General features: G+C 42.4%; 1 protein-coding gene across 4 annotated transcripts in view; it reads left to right on the forward strand.

The window, feature by feature from the left end:
* Positions 1-13,486, forward strand: part of STX11 (syntaxin 11) — a 31,839-nt gene extending 18,353 nt beyond the window's left edge. For 3 of the 4 annotated variants that reach the window (XM_045572885.1, XM_036414418.2, XM_036414419.2), the window contains exon 2: positions 11,609-13,486. In XM_045572885.1, the coding sequence (XP_045428841.1) occupies positions 11,609-12,477 (869 nt within the window). In that variant the 3' untranslated portion in view covers positions 12,478-13,486. Of the gene's footprint in view, positions 1-2,474; positions 2,740-11,608 lie in introns of those variants that run through there. The other variant, XM_036414417.2, reaches the window with a different exon arrangement.
* Positions 13,487-15,220: the final 1,734 nt, after the last annotated feature.

Raw genomic sequence — 15,220 nt, forward strand, 5'->3', positions numbered from 1 at the left:
CCCAGCTTAAAATTCCCTCTCCCATTCCAGGTAGCCTTTGGCGTTCCTTTTTACCTAATTTCTCCTGCACAAAAATGCTGGTGCTGGGCAAGCACTGTGGGTCCTGCCCCAAGGCCATGCAGCCTGAGAGATGCCCCCAGCAGGAAAAATGCCGAACTCCTGTGGTTTTCCAGGGAAATGTTCTATATTTCATCTTATCCTGTCACTTATTCTGAATGCTTGTCTCTTAACTCTTCACAAACTTTAGGATACAAGAGAGTTTGCAGATTATATCATAGACTTGGTCACTCCTTAATATAGAGTAGTATTAGATGACGTGAAAATTTTACTTTTCATGTAAAACAGTTCTGTATCATTTGATTTATTTTCCTTATCCTACCTTTCAACCCCCCTACCCCAAGAGATCATGGCTTGCTATCATACGCAGAAAAAAAGAGAGATTGTACAGAAACAGAATTAGAAAAAAAAAAGTAATTTGAAACCCCAAAGAATATAGTAATGCACAGGTGTTGGTGTTCACTCATGATTGTAGATGAGACAGGTAATAAACTATTAGTGGAACATGAATGAGCAAATGCACCCTTTATACAATAGTTACTGAACCTGCATTAGTCTTCAGAATGGAGTAAAATCCCAGAATAGACAGAAATCAGTAGCATATACAGAGTGCTTGCTCTCTCTGCCAGGCACTGTTCTGGGAACTTTACGTGAACTATCTCATTTAGTTCTCTCCACCATCCTAAGCAGTAGGTATTATATATGGGGAAGATACGGTGACTGCAAAGAAATGTGACCAGAAGAGATCTGAACAGCACTCATGCATCAGGAATGGACCTTTTTTCTGCTGGGAACGCTAAAACCAGCGAGGTCGCCCAGGCTCCTCCCAGTGGTGGCAGAGTTGGATTTGAGTATCTCCCCAGGCTCAACAGTGGGCCCCTCTCTAAGTAGATGTGGAGTTCCAAGCAGATTCTACAACTCTGAAAAGAAGTATTCTGCTTGCCTTTCACCTCTTGAACCATAATCAACTTCTAAAGTTCTTAGCAACTTAGTGAATGTCCCACTAATGGATACTCTTTGTAGTGTTATAGCAAGAATCAGGTGTGGTCCAGTCCTGGACGACAAAGGAAGGTGTGCAACATGGCAGTGGAGTCCTGTGAGAAGGTGCATTTCACCGGCCCAGTGTTCTCTATTTTGGTGATCTGTTACACTTCAAACTTGCTCTTCAAGTTTTCAGAACCTTTTATCAGACTGAAACTTGGCCAAGGTTGAAGCTGCCCTGTGCCTCTGTGCCGGCCCACCTCCACTGCTCAAGGACTCCAAGGACTCCTTTTTAGCATATGGCATTGTCTACAGAGCCTGCTTGTGTGTGAGGTCACCTTCTTTTCTTTTTTTTTTTTTTTTTTTTTTTTTTTTTTTTTTTTTTTTTTTTTTTTTTTAGCATTGTTCTTTTTTCTTCTTACTTTCTTACTTTGGTTATGGCCACAATCTTCAAAAGGAAGGGAAGACTGTCCTCACACATGTTAAGAAATTCAGGCTTCTTTTATGTGCATGTTTTATTGTAACAATTATATACAACATGAATAGGGATGTTGCAAGCATCTACTGCATTAAAACCAACGTATATAATAAGTAGGCTGTATTCATCGAGTAGGTGACGTACATCAGCAGGACAGTTATTTGGTACGTGCTACTTATATTTGTGTTTTAAAATGATAGCAATGGACTTTTATTTCTTTTTTAAAAATATTTTTATTGGCTTCAGAAAGGAAAGGAGAGGAAGATAGAAATATCAATAAATAGAATCATCGATTGGATCTGCTGCCTCCTGCACACCCCTCACTGGGGATCAAGCCCAGGTTGCCCTGTCCAGGGAATCCAACTGTGACTTCCTGGTTCATAGGTCAATGCTCAATCACTCTGCTAAAGGAGCCAGATGGAAATTTTTTTCTAAATGCCTGAGAATTTACTTTCCAAAATGATGATTTATCTGTGATCCATGCCATTCTCTTAGGTTTTCCTTAAAGAACACCCACTGTGGGGAGGGGTGTATCAGTATAACAAACCAACCCCAGATCATATTGTTATTTCTCATGGCCCATGAAAATTAAATGAGATAATTCCTATAAAGCTTCCACACAGTACATGGTAGAGAGTAAGTACTGAGTGGTTCTCTTACTCACCGGGGCTCAGACAGCTAGACAGCTGCAGCGGTGGGTCACCTGGGTGCTGGCCTCTCTTTCCTTGTGGTCTTCATTCTCCGGGCGACTAGCCCTGGCTTCCCACATTGTAGTGTCAGTGTCCCCACTAGTAAGAGAGGGCAAGCCCAGATGTGCCAGTGCTACTCGAGCCTCTGCTGGCACCATGTTTGCTACTGTCCTCTTGGTCGAAGCACGTTTCATGACCAAACCCAGATTCAGAGGGTAGAGAAATTGACACAACCTCTTGATCGGAAGTACTGCAAGAATCTGTGGCCATTTTTTGGTAATCAGATATAGTCTGCCTCTGGCAAAAGGCATTCCCATTTCTCCTGCAAGAAACATATGCTCATTTTTATCCTTGGGCCCCTAGAAGTTTCATCCCGTTATAGCTTAGTCTCTACATCTGGAGGCTTTCTCATGATGTACATCATTTTGGATCCGGATGGGACACCGCAGACTCAACTCTTCAGATGGGAGCCCCTCCATCCTGAGACAATGGGCTAGAAACAAATGATTTCCTCATACATACCTAATGTAAGCTGTAAGACAGGGAAAGGATTACCAAAACATGTCATCTTACAGGTACATGGACAGGGCACAAGTAGCAATCACTGGTCCACAGCAATGCCAACCCCCAAGGCAATGGAATCAGGAGGCAGGGTCTTTGGGAGGTGGTGAGGCCATGAGAGTAGAATCCTCACAAGTGGGATTAGTGTCCTTATAAAAGAGGCCCCAAGAACTTGCTTGCCTCTCCTGCCATGTGAGGACACAGCAAGGAGATGGACATTTATGAGCCAGGAAGCAGACCCTCACTAGAGGCAGGACCTGAGCATGCTGTCACCCTGATCTCAGACTTCCAGCTTCCAGAAATGTGAGAAATAAATTTCTGTTCTTACAAGCTACCCCATCTCTGGTATGTTGTTATAGCAGCTCAAATGGACTTAGATGGGAATAAGTTCTCTATTAAATCAAAGACTTCAGAAACTTTTTTTTTTTTAAGGGAGGTTCAGGAAAAAGAAACTAATGGAGCTTTGTGGTTTAGAGATGGGCTCTCAAATTAAGGGATGGGGCTAATTCCTCATTTAGGGGCTGCACAACACTTAGCTGTAGAAGAGATGTATGGATCAAATAAAGGAACAGCTGCTTTGATTTATAGAGCATTTCTTTAGAATGCATCCAAAAACCTGCTGCTGTAAGTAAAACCCAAGCTGCCCACTCATTAGCTTGAATTAAATGTGCATATTGAACTTCCTCTTTATCTCTCCTCTCTCTCTCTCTCTCTCTCTCTCTCTCTCTCTCTCTCTCTCTATCTCAAAGTGCATAAACAAAATCATGCCTTTTGGCTTAATCCTACTGAGTTAAGAGCATTAACAATAATTTGCATACAACAAAGTTCTCAAAACATAGCAGATGAATTGCTTTACATATGTATTTTAAGCATACTAGGTATTTATGACTCAGAAGTAACCTTGGGCATATTTTAAACAGCAAAAATATACAAAACAGTTACAACTGGAAATGATACTGGCCCAAGTGCCCCGTGTTTTTATCCCAGAGACACACTACAGAAACCCCAAGTTAAGATAACTTCAAAAAATGTTTTGAATATTAAGAATTTTGGGGGGGAGCAGACACAGTTCTGAGGCAGGAGTCTAGTGAGGAGCACACCTCTTTCTGCACTTCCTTCAAGAGGTTCAGTTCAGGCACCCACCATGCAAAAGCTGCTGGAGTTCCTTCTGTTTCAGATGGGTCATCGTTGGATGGTGTGAGTGACTTTTGCATCTTCACCGCAATGAATGATAGTTTGTGAAATGCATGTCTGTTTTAAAACATAACTGTATCCCAACAAACGAAGCAGAGGTGCTGTTGGTAAGTCCGAGAGTAATGTCTGCTCCCCACCCATCTGGGCCCTGTAAGCAGGGAAATGGACGGTGTCTAGCAGCCCGGAGTTGCTGTCAGTGGCACCATGGAGTTGTTGTAGTCACCTTTCTACCATATTAATTACAATCATAGGTGTGCCCTTTTTCTTGGCAATGGAAGCTTCTCGCTAATACCTCATTCCTATGAATGCATTTGGGGCACAACGTATTATCCTCCAGGTGTTGGGGTGGAAAGTTGAGGGAAGGTATCAAGAAAAGTGAACACACACTTGCCCCAGTTTATCAGAGACTCAGGCTTGCCCAGCATAAAACTGTAGCTGAACCCAACCCTTGTGTCTGCAGGAGACTTTGTCCGTGGATCACACACACACCGCTTGTAACCAGAGGCCTCCTGTGTCAGCCTCACAGTCTCCATCTTCCCAGTCTTCCAGGTAGTGGCTGCAGTTCTGCTCCAGGAGCAGACACATCATCTGGGGTGGAAGTTGTCACGAAAATATTGTCCATTCCCTCCAGGAGAGCAGCAGCACCCCGGTCAGGAGCAGGCCCCCCCACCAGGGGAGCAGTCAGCTCAGGAAGACCAAAACTGTCCAGAGTCATTCCCCCCTTTTGCATCTATTATATGTTTCCCATTGCTGGCGGCTGGTGCTCAGCTTTAATTGCTGGCACCAACCCCTCACGATGTCTTGGTGAATCAGGTTAACTGGTGGCAAGTGAAAGGGCAGTGGAGGAATTGGTATCTTCTTGTGAATTCTTACTCTTTTATTTTCTTGTGCCACCTTTTGTGGACAAGAAGCTTTGTCATCTCTCTTAGATTTCTTTGGTTTGGTCTCTATCCCGGAGGTTCTTTGTTTACTTGGTTCACCAGCAGCCCCATGCTTCTCTTTAGTTGGTACTGGTTGGGATTTTGAAGCTTTTTGCTGCTCCCCTGACTTATTTGGGGCCTTCTGCTTCTTGTCTTTTTCATTTTCCATACTCAGAAAAGAATTCAAGGCTGACCAGGGAAGCATTCTTACTTCTCTCTCTTTCTTTAAATATTTTTTAGTTTGTTTCAGAGAGGAAGGGAGAGGGAGAGAGAAACATCAATGACAAGAGAGAATCATTGATCAGCTGCCTCTTACATACCCCTACTGGGGACTGAGCCCTCAACCCAGGGCGTGAGCCTTGATTGGAATTGAACCTGGGACCTTTCCTTCAGTCTATAGGTCAACACTCTATACACTGGGCCAAACCAGCTAGGGCCCTTCTTCTCTTGAGACATTGGCAGAAAATTCTGATTGAGGGAACTGAAAAATGAAAGTGTCAGGGAAAAACAAATGAATACAAGTGATTGAAGAGTGGACTTAGATGGGAATAAGTTCTCTATAAAATTAAAGACTACAGAAACCTTTTTTTAAGGGAGGTTCTTACTCTTTTTGATTAGACTTTCCCAAAATGCTTTGGAGAAACTCTTTATTGCATTTTGCTTTAGGAGAGAAACAAGCCATATTTTTTATTATTTCTTCTAGCCTTGCACTTTTATAATAACCCCTCTTAATTAATACTCCTCAAATTCTCAAATTGTGTTTTGAATAAATGTCAAGAAAGTAAACTATTAAGTGTGTTCTTGCCAATACACTTTAGGATCCAGCACAAGTTTTTTGGTTTGATTTTAAATTAACTTTGAAGCAGCAAGAAGATAAGACTTTTTTTTCCCCAGCCTATAATTTTCTATAGATTCAAAGAATGATTTTTTTTCTCTTAGATGTGTCAATTTTAAAAATTAAAAATGGAGCAGAACAATGGGTCTTACTCAGTTGAATGAAAATATTCATTCACTTATGGATCTGAATCAATCTGTTTGAGAAAGTACACTTGTTATCCTTTAAGGCAGTGGTTCCCAACCTTTCTAATGCTACTACCCTTTAATACAGACCCTATGTTGTGGTGACCCCCAACGATAAAATTATTTTTGTTGTTACTTCATAACTGTAATTTTGCTACTATTAATAATGTATTAGTTAATGTATTAGTTAATGAATAATGTATTAGTTAATGAATCATAATGTAAATATCTGTGTTTTCCGATGGTGGTTCTCAGGTTGCGACTCACAGGTTGAGAACCGCTGCTGTAGAGCCTAAGACCATCGTAAAACACAGATATTTACATTATGATTCATTAACAGTAGCAAAATTACAGTTATGAAGTAGCAACGAAAATAATTTTATGGTTGGGGGTCACCACAGCATGAGGAACAACTGTATTAAAGGGCCACGACATTAGAAAGGTTGAGAACCACTGCTTTAAGACTTGTATTACTATGGCATGTCCCATAAAGTAGCACTAAATTACTGTGACACAGGACTTCTGGGATTTCCTGGCCCCTACCAGATGCTTGTGGTGATGGCTGGGCTGGAGGGACTGGGTTGGGTGGTGGAGAGGGGTGTATTCAGGGTGACCACATGGGGCTGCACTTGTTGTGCCCAGCACAAGGGTGCCTGGCCACATGGATAAGACGGTCATGAGAGCCATCAATGCCCAGGTCATCAGGCTCTGTGCCCTAGGCCAGGGATGCATCCTCCTGGAGAAAGGCATTCTCCTAGCTTTCACAAAGATGTCATGTGGTCGCTGCACAAAGGCTCATTAAGGCACCATACAGAGCAGTGGTGAACCTAGGCATAAAGCCATTCTGATTTGTAAATCATCATTTTCTTTTAACAAGACTTAAAAATTGGAATAAAATAAAATAGGAGAGAGAGAGATGGTAAAACCTGAAAATCAGAACGTGGTAACTTCATTTATGAAGTAGGGGAGACATTGCAAGATCTTTTTAGTCATAATAACTGAATGGTGTGTGTGTGTGTGTGTGTGTGTGTGTACTTTAGTTCCTAAGTGAAGCAAAAGTCTTGCGCTTTCTGAACTCACATGACAGAGGAGTAGTCTCTAATACATTTCTTTTTCATAACTACAAAAAGAAGGCCCTCTATGCTTTCAGATTTGTTTCCCTCCTGTAATCTACAAACTCATCTCCATATTAAACCTCACATGACTTGCACATTGCCTCGCTCTGCATTGTGTATCCACATGTCTGAAGTTTCTCCACTTGTGAAAATTTAACATATTTCTGTGAAACAAGGGAAAGGTTTTGTTCCTGATGGGAAAATTTTGCTTAATGCATATATTGCTTAATGTATAATAATGTAAGAATTACATAAAGAATTCCTTTTTTACTTAATTCTCCCTTCAAAGACCTATTTCCAAATATGATTACATTCTGTGTTACTGGGTTCAGGGCTTCAACATATGAATTTGGTGGTGTATAATTCAGCTCTTAACCACGTAGTAACATTTTCCTCTTGTTCTCCTTGTAATTAGGCAAAAAACCTCTCTTTTATGATCAGAGATACAACTATGTGTTGTGTTTATAACTGGTTTCCTTGGACGCAAGTAAGGAACAATGACTTCCATGGTTGATCTTTGTAGCACACAGAGTTTGGATTACTTATGTAGTTATCACCCTATTGGTCTTTGAAGTAAGTACAAATCTACTTTCTGAAACTCTCTTCCCCTGTGTTTGTGAATCTTGCCCTATCAATTGCTTCCTCGTCTAGTTGGCCCTAACCGGGGGACTATGATATTATAAGCTGTCTGGAACTGTGTAGTGTTTGTGAATAAAAAGCTACCACAATAACTACCTATGGAATGGGCCATACATTTTGGTGTGTGTTTGAATAACAGATCATCCTAGTCCTGTGGAATCAGAAACTTGAAAGGGCCCAACATCTGTAATGTTTGTAGTTGTTCCGTACATGCTGTTGCTTCCTAATGTCTGAGAGCCACTGTGCTAACCATTTGTCTGTTTCTTTGTTTTCTCTTACATCCAGTCTTACTGCCCCGTGAAAGAAGGGCTGTGCAATTTCCCCTTCCTTCGCCGAGGGATCTAGTTCTCAGGACAGATGACATGCATGCCTGAAAAGAGGATTAGAAAGCAGAAGTAGATTTCTGGTAGTTGATTCTAATTGCAAGAAATGGGCTCCCTCCTTTCTGGTTCCAGGGTGTGTCACCTGCAAACCACTACTGCCAAGTGACCACAGCTCCACAACTCCTTTTTGAGCGTCTGCCCCCTGGTGGTCAGTGTGTGTCATAGCTACCGGCCAGTCAGCCAGTCAGACTGTCTCTTAGCCTTTTATATATCAATATATATAAAGATTTACTAAAGTTTATTACATTACTATTTTATCACAATGAGACAGGAAGGTCAATAGAATTGTTTGATTTTTCATTCTAATTTACCATAGTTCCTTATTTATTTATTTAGTTAGTTAGTTAGTTAGTTATGTTATTCTCACCAGATAATATTTTTCTATTGATTTTTAAAGAGAGTGGAAGTGAGAGGGAAAGACAGAGAGAAATATCAATGTGAAAGAAATATGGATTAGTTGCCTCCTGCATGTGCCCGGACTAGGATCTGGGCTAGGGAACGACCTGCAACCAAGGTGCATGCCCTTAACTGGAATTGAACCCATTTGTCTACAGGCTAATGCTCTATCCACTGAGCCAAACTGGCTAGAGCCCATAGTTCCCTTGTTAGAATCTCACAGTGCAGATTGAAGCTACTGGTTGTGTAGGTTAGTTTGATGTTCTTTCTGTGCCTGGTTCTATACTTTGATATAATTGCAGCAAGGAATATACCTGAACTTTTAGGGGACATTCATAGAAACAGCAGCTTCTTTGGTTGACTTGCTGTTATAATTTTCCTAATGCTTGCACTTTCTACGTCAATGGGACTAACTCATCTAGGGGCTTGGCTGGGTCAGAAAGGCAAGGTGAAAGCCACCATCTTTTCTGCATCTTCATAGAGCATCTTTAACACCACATACTCTCCCTTTCTCTCTCCTTACCAGATTAGGGAATGAGCCTTTGAATATGCTTAGACCTTCACCTAATTTAGGACCCATGACTTTATGGTTGCTAGGTCTTGAAAAAGAATGACCGTCCTGAACATCAATCCAATACCATTTTCTGTATCATTGAAATGTGCTTTGCTCTTTATATTATGTATGAAGTGATTCTTGGTTTAAGGAGAGCAATATAGAGAGCATGGCCAAGATGCAAGGAAGATATTATCACCTATTCTTGCCTTTTTCATGAAAATTTACCCATTATCTCTCCAATCTACCTCTTGCATAGTATAATAAATTGTATACTAACTAAAGCAGATGGATGCAGCTCAACTCCATACTAGCTAACTAATGTACTTTCCCCGGATAAGATAGTAACTTGGCTGTAATGCATATGAGCCCCCTTCACCAGGCCCCCCAGCCCAGAGGACCTGTGCCGGGAAGAGGAGTCCCAATAACATCTGGCTTTGGAAACCAATGAGGATTACAGCTGGGAGAAATGAAGGGCTGTGGAAGACCAAGATATTATTCTTAAAGGACTCAACCACAAGCTTGCTCACTCTGAGCTCCAGTGCAGAGGCAGCAGTTGGAAAAGTGCTGGGTCACTCAGAGAGAAACTTAATTGACAAACCCTAGGGTAGGGCTGGAGGGCCAGGGATGGGTGGGAAATCTCTCTGGGGATGGAAATTTTGGCAGATGCCATTGTTTCATTGTTATGCTCTCTTTCCACCTGGCTGGTCCAGAGCTGTCACTCTCCAATAACCTGGCTGACACCGTTTGCCCTGGCGTGGCATTCCTCAGAGATCCTCCCCTGCCCAACCTGCTTGCCCTGGCAGAAGTTAATGCCAAGCATGCTCCTGACCCTCCAGATAGGTGGAGGCCGACCTTGGCTCACATTGCAGTCTTTCCCAAGCTTAAGCAGCGACCAGCCTCGGCTCACACTGAAGCTGCTACCAGGCAGCTCCAAGGCCAGCACAAGTGGCAGCCGGCCTCAGCTTGAATTGTGGCCTTTCCCAAGAAGCCACAAGCCTGGCACCTGCAGTGGCTGGCCTTGGCTTGTTTCCTAGCTCCCACCAAGCCAGTCTCAGCCTGCACTGGAGTCCCTCCCAAGAGGCTCCAGACCCGACATTTCTTTGTTTAATAGGGTAGTCTTTCATGACTCACTTTTGTACATTTGCTGAAGATAGTTGAGGATGGTGGTTAAGTGTGATACCCAAATGTTTACTTATTGGTGACCTTGGCTAAGTTCTTTAATCTTCCCATGTTCAACTTGTGAACTTGGAAAATGATAATGCCTACTTCATGGAGTCTGTATGAAGATTTAGAGGGTATCACATGGAAAGTGCCTAGAAATTGGTTACTGGCCCTACACAATAGCTACTTTTATGGAAAAAAAAAATTGACATAGCATTATTTTGCCTTGCTAAGTGAGGAAATTATCACAACACCTTTACAAAAACATGGAAATTCTACTGAGCTACCAACTTGTTTCAAAAAAACATTAAAAAGTGGGCAAACATGGCTGCTGTGTGATGGATAAATGGGAGTGTATTTTATTATTGCTACTAAGCTGGTGTAGGATTGAAATTTTCCATGTAATTTTTTGTTTTTAAAGCAGCTTTGTTATTGATGCTTACCACTAGAGACCTTAGAGAAACCTGTGTATCTTTCATTACTGATTCTTTATCTGGCTTGTGCTATGTGATTCCTGCCTTCACATATATCTTATTTCTGCTCACCTCTCTTATTTATTAAAATTGCATTAAACACTTAACTATTTTCTTTATTTTTAATATCTCCCATGAGTATGTATTGTTGTTTTCTTCCTCAAACACTTGTAAGCACTGAGTATTGAACAAGTGCTTAACCTGAAGTATGTATTAATGATACTGGGGAGAGGAACAAGGAGATTTCAACTTCCAAATTTTATCTTTGTCTGTGTGTTTTGTTGTTGTTTTACTTCAAGCATGTTTTACTTTTATAACATTTTTAGAAGAAAAAAAATTTAAACCATGATTTATGTAGTCACCATGTAAAGAATCATTATGATGAACAGGACTGAGACTGAAATAGACACTAAACAGACATTTAGACTTGGCCCCAAAGCCTTCTAAACTGACTCTCTTGATTTAAAATTACAATCTTTGCAAGTATTTTCCCCCCTTTTTCTGTGTCTGTTTTGATTTGCAATTATTGGAGAACTTAAAAGCAAGAAAAGGATTGGTTCCCAATGCAATATACAATTTTAAATTGTTGATTGAATCCTGGGCACCTGTAATGTTGAACTGCAGAGACCTACAGGGTATAAAACACAACTGTGCTCATGACTCTTAGTCATATTCGTCCTTTACCTGTAAGCAAAATGTCCGCTCATTTCAGTGCATTTATTGTACCCAGAAATAAAGAATCAGGACTGCTGAGCAAAATGTTTATTTTAAAAAAGATTTTTAATTGATTTTTAAAGAGAGAGGATGGGAGAGGAAGAGACAAAAGTCAAATGCAACTGGGCATGTGCCTGGACCAGGGGGAACCTGGCCACCTTTCCCTGCAGACGATAATGCCCAGCCAATTGGCTCACCCCAGCCAGGGCAGAATACTACTTCTTGATCACCCTCACTAGAGGAATCTAACTTCCGTTATCTCCACCCACAGGCAACATGAAGGACCGGCTCTCAGAACTTCTGGAGTTAACCAAGCAGTACGACCAGCAGTTTCCAGACGAGGACGATGTGTTTGACTCGCCCCAGGAGGACTTCGTGTTCGAGACGGACCACATCCTGGAGTCCCTGTACCGAGACATCAAGGCGCTTCAGGACGAAAACCAGCAGCTGATGATCGACGTGAAGCGGCTGGGGAAGCAGAACGCCCGCTTCCTCACGTCCATGCGGCGCCTCAGCAGCATCAAGCGCGACACCAACTCCATCGCCAAGGACATCAAGGCCCGCGGCGAGAGCATCCACCGCAAGCTGCGTGCCATGAAGGCGCTGAGCGAGGCGGCCGAGGCGCAGCACGGGCCCAACGCGGCGGTGGCGCGCATCGCCCGCGCGCAGTACAGCGCGCTCACCCGCACCTTCCAGCGCGCCATGCACGACTACAACCAGGCCGAGATGAAGCAGCGCGACAACTGCAAGATCCGCATCCAGCGCCAGCTGGAGATCATGGGCAAGGACGTGTCGGGCGACCAGATCGAGGACATGTTCGAGCAGGGCAAGTGGGACGTATTCTCCGAGAACCTGCTGGCCGACGTGAAGGGGGCGCGGGCGGCCCTCAACGAGATCGAGAGCCGCCACCGCGAGCTGCTGAAGCTGGAGAGCCGCATCCGAGACGTGCACGAGCTCTTCCTGCAGATGGCGGTGCTGGTGGAGGAGCAGGCCGACACCCTCAACGTCATCGAGCTCAACGTGGAGAAGACGGTGGACTACACGGGCCAGGCCAAGGCGCAGGTGCGCAAGACCCTGGAGTACAAGAAGAAGAACCCCTGCCGGGCCATCTGCTGCTTCTGCTGCCCCTGCCTCAACTAGCAGGCTGGCCTGGCACCCCGCGCCCTCTCTCCGCGGGAATGGGCTGGGAAGCGCCCTGGGAAAGGTTTGGGGGCTCCCTTCACTGCTGCGAGCTGTCCTAGGGACCTCAGCTTTTTAGAGAAGAAACTCGAGGTCCAAAAAGCCCCACCCAAGCCCATGCTTGGGACTATAGTTGATGCCTTCCGATGTTTCTTCAGTAAGGACAGAGACACCCCGAAGTTGTGTGAGGTCATTGTATGGCAAGTTGCATCCTTGCCCACGGAAGAGGCATAAAGAACTGACTAGCGGACTGGAGGGGAAATGTCCCCGGCATGTGTCCTAATGAAATTCCAGGAGGAAGTCAATTCCGCATTGGCTAATAGTATGAGCTCATCAAAACAAACTCATGCCCTCTCTGGAAGTGCCTTGATTCTGTTCCATGTCACGTCTTTCATTTCCACTCATCTGGTTTGTGCTGTGTGTTTCCTGTCTAGACGTGTACCTGTTTTCTTCCTGCTCACTTCCATACTTACTAAAATCACACTCAACACTCACTATTCTCTTACCTCTTTACTTTTAATATCTTCCATCAAAATAGAGTTGGGATTTTTCCCCCCCAAATATTTTTAAGCACTGAGTATTGTACAAGCCTTGAAGTTGATGTGTGTATCAGTCACATTTTATATATTTTTCATAAGTAAAAGTAATTTAACATTTATCTTTTTTACTTGATAGTTACAAATGCACATATACATATGTAAATGTGAAGTACTAATATTCACTAACACGTGTACATAATGACTAATTGGTTTTCATTTTACTGTTGTAAATATAAACTATAAATATCAAGAAAAACTGGTTACTGGTGTTGGTTGTCTTATTTTGAGTGTATCATTCCCATCTGCATATCCAGTCCAATTTGGGCAGGAACTTTATTTTGAACAACTCTGTCAGTTATAGTGATAAAGATGGATTTCAACAGCTGAAAATGCTTCCAGAACTAGATAATAAAATAAAATTCTTGGAAATAGTACTTTAGTTTTACTGTGGACCATCCCTTTCATTCATTTAAATGGAGTAATTTAAATTAAAATATTTCTTTTTAAGTTAGTTTAATAAACATTATATTATCATTTTCCCTTTTGTGTATTTGCACCTTAGTTTACTTTCTCGATTATTGTGTTGAAAATTCTTGTAGTTGCTTAAAGTTGCAGCATCTGGATGGAACTCTGAATAGCGAAGAGAAAAAATGAAAGAGCATTCATATAGGAGTGTGTCTTCCTTTCTCTCCTGAGTTACTTATAATAGTTTAGCAAAAGCATCATGTTTTAGGGATTTGCTTTCATTTGCAAACTTTGGAATGTCCTTACCCACATTCACTGTGCTTCTGTCTTCCTCCTGAGTCAACTCTGAACTCTTTCTACTCATTTAATAAATGAAAATTTATTCAGCTGCCATAATTTTTGAGTCCTTTAGATAGTGAAGTTTTAAAAAGAGTAGAACGAAGAGTGTGAACTCTGAAACCCGCTGACTAAACTGCTTACGGCCGTGAAAATCTACGCCTGCACCTAATTTTAATTTCATGCTTAAATATGAGAATTGTGGAAACCAAGTCCCACCAGGCTCTTCTCAGATTTCTCATGATTTCTTTCTCAGCTAACTCCAGGGATGTTTCACCTGTGACCTCACTTGGTCTAATTCCCTTTCCCTAAAAAATGAGTCTTCTTCATTCAGCTCCATTGTCTTCCATGGAAGAGAAGAGATGTGGTGAATACAGACCACCAGCCAGTTTGCACAAGAGAGAATAATTCTGCATTTGTCTTGTTCAAATCCATAAAGCATTTTCTTTGCATAGAGCCATTCATGAAAGTATGGGAGTTTGCAGGCTCCATGTACTTTTGAATTCCCCATATTTCACAGTGAAGAATTAGTTAAACCCTGTACTTGAATATACTGAGAGATTAGTTACCTCTTGCCTAGGAAAAGGTAAGAATTTTTCTTTCTGCTTTTTAGTAACCATCTGAGTGTGACAGTGGCCAAGAGCCCAGATTCAGGAGCCCACTCACTGTCTCTGCCTCATGTTAGCATGCCTCATGACTGGGCATGCTTCTTAACCTCTGTGCCTCAGTTTTCTCATCTGTTAAATTGATATACTCTACCTCATAGAATTGTTTGAAGAAGTAAAATGATTAAATATTTAAATATGTAAAATATGTAAAAGCACTTAGAAAGCACCTGGTATGTGCTAAGCACAATGTTTATCATTGTTATTAAATAACTTTCCCGTGAACTTCAGTAAATGAGTAGTTATTAACGTATGAGGAAAAACAAACACTTATTCTCCTGTTAAGTCTTTTGAACAATGGAATAAGGAAACCAAGACCCTATCTTCTTTGACTATGAGGGCTTCTTTTCTACAATGAAAAACTACTTTTCACGGTGGCATTTCTATTCCTTCTTATATCCATACATGTTCTGGAAAGGAAATCCAATGTTCCACTCAAAGAAGTTAAGCAGAAAGCAGCTGTTCTGCTCACTTTGGCAAGTGCTTCCCACCTGCTTCTTCCCAAGCTGAGGCCCCAGGCCCCAGCAGGAGTTCAGCTGTGGAGGCCCATCACAGCAGACCGAGGGGCAGGGGCCTGTTGGCTTTTCCCATACCCTGTCCTGTTTCCCCGAAGCCCTTCTTGGCTCTGACTGCCAGCCAACCAGTGGGAAAATGCTGGCTTTCTGTGCAGGAAAGGGTCCTCCAGCGCCACCCAGAGAT

Source organism: Pipistrellus kuhlii, unplaced genomic scaffold (assembly GCF_014108245.1).
Source record: "Pipistrellus kuhlii isolate mPipKuh1 unplaced genomic scaffold, mPipKuh1.p scaffold_m20_p_5, whole genome shotgun sequence".
In the NCBI taxonomy this organism is placed as follows: Eukaryota; Metazoa; Chordata; class Mammalia; order Chiroptera; family Vespertilionidae; genus Pipistrellus; species Pipistrellus kuhlii.